Below are 7,366 nucleotides of genomic sequence, written 5' to 3'. Positions count from 1 at the left end.
CACAACCATCCCCAAATCTGGCGGAACATACACCTATCTACATGAGATTTTTGGACCATGGGTGGCTTTTGTCAGGATCTGGCAGAATTTCATTATTGGAGGACCTTGTGCAACGGCTGTTGTGTCGATAACTGCTGCACAGTATATGCTGTACCCTTTCTTTACTCCCTGTCCGGCACCGTACTTGGCTGTTCGTCTTGTTGCGGCTCTATGCCTAGGTAAGTGTGTAAATAGAGTATAAGAGAATAAAACACACATATCTTTCATGTCATACCCACACACACACAAAAAAACAGTTCAATGTAGAATGCGCCAGAAGATGACAATTTGAAAAGTTTAAAAACCAACGTAAGACCACGATTGATATCAACTTTGGAATCTGGTATTTGAACTTTTGCGAATGCGTTTGAATTATTCTATGAAAGCCGCCGTGCTTTAAAAACAATTATAAGAACATCAATTCAAACGGGGTCAATGACACTGTTGTGCCGTTGAGTACTGCATTTGCTCCCGATAGATTTGCTCGGTGATTAAATCCAAATTTATGAACCTAGTATTCGAATTTTCCCCCGACAAAGAACTGTTTTCGGTTTGTGCATTTTGCGACTTACAAGCATGTAATACGTATACATATTGCATCATATTCCAGGTATGAAAGCAAGGGTCACACAAAAATCAATTTTTGTCACTAAACGGCCATTTGGCTATCGCAGCCTTGCTAGCGGAAATATATAGCCTTGGTATTATCCTCCGTAGTGGTCGCTGGCTCAACGGCTACTACTATGGTAACCAGGCTAGAAAAGGACCGCCTTGGAAATTTATGATTAAAAGAACGCATTCTATATTTGTTTCTAACTAATAAGCTTAAAAAATACAGTTGAATACCGATGCATTGTAAGTGGTCAACGTAATTAAACAAACTCAATTAGATTTTGCCGACGACCTGTATATATGCTTTACCAAGGGCGTGTTCGTTAAACATAATTGACATTTGAAGGCCTTTAGTAAACAAACCAAGACGTGTTTCATAGTGGGGAAGGTTTGTTTATGACCTAACAACTGAGGGCTTGAACCATGGTCAGACTACTGGCTGTGTGCCTGGTCTTGATTATGCTTGGTGCCGTTGACGAAAGCATATGTTTTGAGTTTAACACCCTGACAAGTTCTTTGAGTTACGTACTACACAGACAATTTTTGTCACATACATAGTACAGACAGAAGGTAAAGGTAGTGTTTTCTTTTACCTCCCCGACCGAAGTCAGGTACCCAAAAGTCGTGTTAAGTGCCTTTCCCAAGGGCACAACGTCGGGGGCAGGGCGGGGATCGAACTCGGGACCTCTAGATTCCAAGCCGAACGCCCTACCAGTTTTACACCATACATGACGCCATTTTTACACCTTGGTGGAGTGTGGAGTTTGGAGTATAGAGTGTTATTTCCACGTTCGATAGTATCAGACAATTTGATACAAGCTGAATGTACACAGTTTTCTGGCTATACGCAAATTCTATAACAAGTCAAATCATTTTCCCTTTGAGTCTGAAACAGCCAGATATCTCAAGCATGATTACAAAATCATGATTTTTATTTGATTTGATTTATTCTACTGTATAGAGAGAAATACAGTTAGAGCTACCCAACAAGCCGGAGACTATCAATACAATATAAAACTAGAAAGGTAATATTTGCAAGCAAATACAGAATGTTACCTTCACATGTTGTAGTCTAACACTGGCAACTGTTTTGTTCATTCTTATTTGAACACATTTCTAAATGTAGTGACCCGAGCCCCTCTAGATCTGACATTTGCTACATTATGTAACCGAACACCACATGGTGCCTGCTACTTTACCGGTTACCATGTTGACAGCCGTCTGGTCCAGGTCGTTGACCTTATTTGTGCGGAAAAGAAGAAGAAACAAAGCAAAAACAATATGTTCCCTTCTGTGAAGGTAACATAAAAAAAACAGCATTACGTTTATAAATACACAAGGTCTGTTTTTGTTTTTGAGTTAGGTTTATGATCCCAGTCATTTAAAGCTCTGCTATGTAATATTTGGACAATACAAAAAGTTGATTTTCCTGCCATTTCTTTACATAGTAAGCTAAATCTAACATTTAGCATTGAATACCAAGGCTCAGTCAGAGAATTTGCAACATCAGTGCATCATACAAACATGTCTACAAACTGTGACCTTCCTTCATGGACCTCCATGCTTCCTAGGGAAACACGCCCACATCTGGCTTATCACTGTCTTGTGTGCCTGACTGCACAGCGGGGTGTCTGGTGGTAGTTTCACCATGGTTTTTGTAATACGTAATCTTTGCAAGATTTCTTGCAGTTTTGAAGATAACCTCAGCTTATTGATACCCTACTGAATAGACTAAGTTCATGATTGTATCCTATTCTGAAGTAAAAAAAAACTGTGTGAGTGTTTTCAAAGAAGAAAATTTGCCCTGTAGCCTGTGCCTGGAGTGTGATGAACTCTTTACGTTGCAAACGTGAAATTATAACACAAAAGTGTCAAAAAGTGGTAGTAAATCTGAGATTTCTTAGTTCTAGAATATTTCAAATTTGAGCGCAAATAATTACGTAGTATGGCTTTAATTTTAAGTATCGATAACACATACCATTACAGGTCTGGTGGGATTTGCAAACTGCTACAGTGTCCGCTTGGCGGCGCAACTGAACAACGTTTTGACGTTTCTGAAGGTTGGAGCACTTGGGATTATCATAGTCTTCGGTGGAATTCAGCTTGCTAAAGGTAAGATTAATTGCAATTGTGTATAAAGCGTGATGTAAGTTCTTTAGATGACTATACGATTCATAATTCTCTTATACAATTTATCATTGACAGTTTGACACCATTACTAATTAGGTATTGACATTTATTTTCCTTTATGTATTTGTTTTAAGTCATTCATTCATCAATCTCTCCGTCCTTCATTCATCCTTCCTTTCATTTATTCATTCAATGATTTCTTCCTTTCTTCCTTTCTTCATTCATTCAATGCCCATTCTCTTTTCCATTCATTCATTTTTCTGCTGTACATATAATTTGAAGGGAAACTGAGATGTAGATAAGAATATTCTCTTTTACTCCAAAGATATTGTGTAATCATCTGTTTACACTAAACGTAAACGTTTAATATTGATATATTAGTCAGATCTTAGTATAAAATCAATTGATAACGCTATTCCAATCTGTCGTTATTTTGTATCAATTTAGGAAACACAGTCAACTTTGAGCCAGACAACGTGTTTGACGGGACCACATCTAACGTTGGTGACGCCATGGTGTCATTTTATTCTGCGCTTTGGGCTTACAGCGGATGGTGGGTTTGTAGTACTAGCAGAACACAGTTTTCGGCCTATGGGGATTTCTATAATTAAGGGCCTCAAGGTGATTGGCTTCGACGCGGAAAAAATAGTAGAGTGCACTTTTGGAATACCAAGAATGGATATGTTCGAGTTCAGGGTACAAGCTAGCCTCCATATGGCCGTCCGTGCAACCAGCACGCCCGGATGCGATGATGATGATGATAGCAGGCTCTCTATGGCCTTTTTTGGCACTTTTGCTGGCCATTTCTTTTTGTACTGGGTCGCTGATTGCTGGCCTTTTCTGACAGCCGGACATTTTAGAGCCTGAATGGAAACGGTGCTACAGCCGACATGCGAATTGCCTCTCACGGAGTTGTGAATTATTCCTAACGTATGTGTTAATAGGGCAGATGAATGGCTAATCGTTTTTTGATATGACTTTGTAGCACCGTTTACAACTCGGGCGACGCGCGCCGGCCGGCCGCCATCTGGTCATTTGCATAGAGCATGCTTGTTTACCAAACACGCCGAACGTACCGAAAGAACGTCGAACTGGTAAGTTTTCACTTCTGTGTTTTTAAAAAGCAGTTTGTCCCCGAAACCGTTAGAGAATTGTCGGGTCAGTGCACACGGGGCGTGACAGCGCACTGTCCGCGTCCGGCGGAGATGCGTGCAGTTTATTAGCCGTCCACGGCAGGCAGGAAATTTGCACCTCCTTGTTAATCGCCCTAATCGTTTTTTTATATGACTTTGTAGCACCGTTTCTATGCAGGCTCTAAAATGGCCGGCTGTCAGAAAAGGCCAGCAATCAGCGACCCAGTACAAAAAGAAATGGCCAGCAAAAGTGCCAAAAAAAGGCCATAGAGAGCCTGCTATGGAGGCTAGTACAAGCCACAAAATATTGAAAAACAACAAAATCCTGTCGGCGGATCGCCTTCTCATGCCCACTTTGAAACGCCGCTCTGCTGAGGTCACATAACTGCAGCCGACTCACACTAGAAGGGCAGTTGCGTAATGGGGCGCATTTATACACGAAATAGAAACCTTTCACAATCCAATCCAAACCATACAGTCTCAGAGTCCACTGGCTGCCACTCATCATCAGATAAAGCTTTTTACCTCTCCTTCAACAAGTTTATCCGCACTGCTTTATGTACCCACGTCATAGACCCCCGGGGTTCGCGGATAAATACTGTGTTCTGCTACCTTGTAGGCAGAACTAAAGGGCAAAGGTCACTCTTTAAGGCATACGCCTAGCATGAGTCCCCTCTAGTTTATATAGGACGACTTTAAATTTGTAGAAGAGCCCAACTATGTGAAACTTGATATGAAATCTTATACCAGTGCGATTTGTATTTTTGGCCAAGTTATGGCTTGTGAGTGCCCCTAGTTTGAATTGGTAAGTCCCTAGCTTGACTTCATCCATTTCAAAATGGCTGTTTCCTTTTGTAAATTTGCCCCCGTCGTGCACTTCTGCCGTATAGAAATTACTCGAATTACTTCATATAATGGAAACATTGACAGTTAGAATTCGGAATGTTCATGGTTGAAAATGTGCATATGGCTTCATTATTTTCGACGATACTTATGATTTCTGGCCATATTGCCATTGTGCAACATCAACTATCATAATTCCACCAGGTGCCATAATACCGCCACCTCAAAAAGCGTTAGTATAGAGGTCTTCCCAAGATTGTCTTGAACACTGAAGGTTAAATATTCTAAATGTAATTCAGATATTTAGGTGTTGAAGACAATCTTGCGAAGGCCTCTATAACAACGTTTTTTGAGGTTGCGGTATAATGGCACCTGGTGGAATTATGCGAATGTATATGTAACATGTCTTAAGATATGCTTATCGTGCATGTTACCTTCTTGATTGATTTTCAAATTCACGTTCGTCTATAATTTACGTCACAACTACAGTTATACAAAGATGTTGACGTCTATAATTAATCGATATGAATGTGTTATTTCCAAGACAAAAATACTTTATAAGTTACTAACATATTGGGTATGTACTGAACTGTAAATTACTGTTTTTGTTTGTTTTTGTTTTTGTTTTTGTTACTACAGGCAGACCCTCAACACTATGACCGAGGAACTAAAAGACCCAACAAGGTAATGTATAAAAGTAACTACTAGTAATTCATTAGAATAAATTATTACAAGTAATTTAAGTAAAATATATGAGTGATACATTTATCAATTTGTTAACTGTAGATATTAATTTGAATGCTTCAAATTATCTTAAATAGAAATTTTGATCTATGTTATTCATTGATTTTATGTATTATGTTGTTATTAATTTAATGTTTTAATTTTCCTCCAGAAACCTTGTACAGAGTATCGCTATCTCCATGCCTCTGGTGACAGTCATCTTTGTGCTGACGAACATCGCTTACTTCACTGCGATGACTCCTGCGGAAATGCTCGCATCAGATGCTGTCGCAGTGGTGGGTATACGGATAATAATGATCATGAATGAAGACCTCTATTGTACATACATACCCACTGGGTTCAGTACAGGTCACAACAAATGATACAACATGATACAATGAATCTACACTACTCAAGAATCGTATTCTACTGCGTACATTCGGCTTCTTCTCGTTTCTTAGTGATATTGAAAAGGTAAGAACAGATATGTTTTATAAGAAAAGGTTTGTCTAGCTTCATAAGGAATGTAAATTTGTCCATATTACTTACTATATATATATAGTTGTATGAAGTGGGGGAACATGGGTTCTATTAGTCTGTAGCTATATAGAGTTCAGCTCTCTCTTTCTTGTACAAACTACATTCTACTACAAAATGATGTCCGTCTTCCAACTTAATCTAGATTGCAGTATCTACATATTCCTTGTTCTAGAGGAGTGCGGTTATGTCTTCAGGTTTCAATGTGTAATTTGTGGCAGCTGATTCGAAGTTTTGTGACGGCCGTCCTGTGCCGAATATTGTCGATATCCAGGTATTGTTCTACGTTATAGGTGGACTTGAACAATCTGTAAGACCTCAATTTGTTTTTAGCGGATCCACCTTTGTTATCATTGTGTAGCGATAATAATAATAATGATAATATCTGGTGTATTTGGCCAGCCAGTAAGTACCCGATGTGTTGAGAAATGGGGCTGTTTAACGTGGTCGAGGCACCTCCTCGAGCACGGGACCCCCGTTTTACGTCCCTCCCGGAAGACGATTTCGTTGAAAGCTTCGTAAGGCTACAGCAATCCGGTCGTCCTTGATTGTGGGTCTCCCATCCAAGAACTTTCCGAGCGTTGCTTAATTTCCGAGATCGAAGGATCGGGTGTATTCAACGCGCCACGTGCACGCGGCCGTAGCGTATACAGATACGGAAGCGTGTATAGTTCAGTGGCTAGCGGCCCTGCCTCTGGGACTAGAAGCCGTGAGTTCATTTCCGGCTGTGTCGCTCACCCAACATGTACGCTACCGGAAAGGGTTGCAGTCCTTATACCCTATAACTTATAATTTACATTATATGTGTCTTATAAGCCCACGTGGGCTGGGCGTTCAAGCGCATGACACGTTAATAAAAGTTATTCATTCATTTAAGATCAATCGACATCAATGTTTATTTTTTGTCAGACGTTCGCCGACCGTCTACTCGGTACTATGAGTTGGGTCATACCAGTGGCGGTGGCTGTTTCTACATTTGCGACTCTACTGACCAACACTCTCGCATTCTCAAGGTAAACATCCTCCTAAGCAGGTTACATCCTAGCCTCTACCAGGCTCCGTGGTTTGGTGGTCTAATTGTAGAAATTGGTCAAATAGAGCCAATAGTACGCTAGGGGAGTCAGCCGGCCGAGTAGGACCATTATCCAAACCACATGGCCCGCTCATGGTGGTACTACAATCTATTTTCGCCAACATAGAGTTATTTTCGGGCCCGTTGGCTGCCGTTAATTAAGTAACATAAGGATCTAGCGTTATTTTAGATGATACCTCTGACCGCTTCCTGTCACATGACCCACGACCGGCCTCAGCTGTGAAGACCCACCACACTACACACACAAGGAAATATG

General features: G+C 40.5%; 1 protein-coding gene across 1 annotated transcript in view; it reads left to right on the top strand.

Moving 5' to 3' along the window:
- Positions 1 to 6: 6 nt before the first annotated feature.
- The window catches only part of LOC118406527 (large neutral amino acids transporter small subunit 1-like), an 18,840-nt gene continuing 11,480 nt past the window's right edge, over positions 7 to 7,366 (top strand). Inside the window, exons 1-6 of the mRNA XM_035806588.1 lie at positions 7 to 218; positions 2,638 to 2,763; positions 3,229 to 3,334; positions 5,397 to 5,441; positions 5,653 to 5,776; positions 6,927 to 7,030. Of these exons, the coding sequence (XP_035662481.1) occupies positions 146 to 218; positions 2,638 to 2,763; positions 3,229 to 3,334; positions 5,397 to 5,441; positions 5,653 to 5,776; positions 6,927 to 7,030 (578 nt within the window). The 5' untranslated portion in view covers positions 7 to 145. The remainder of the gene's footprint in view (positions 219 to 2,637; positions 2,764 to 3,228; positions 3,335 to 5,396; positions 5,442 to 5,652; positions 5,777 to 6,926; positions 7,031 to 7,366) is intronic.

Source organism: Branchiostoma floridae, chromosome 19 (assembly GCF_000003815.2).
Source record: "Branchiostoma floridae strain S238N-H82 chromosome 19, Bfl_VNyyK, whole genome shotgun sequence".
Classification (NCBI taxonomy): Eukaryota; Metazoa; Chordata; class Leptocardii; order Amphioxiformes; family Branchiostomatidae; genus Branchiostoma; species Branchiostoma floridae.
The sequence above is the reverse complement of the archived record's forward strand: the minus strand, read 5'-3'. Positions and strand labels throughout refer to the sequence as shown.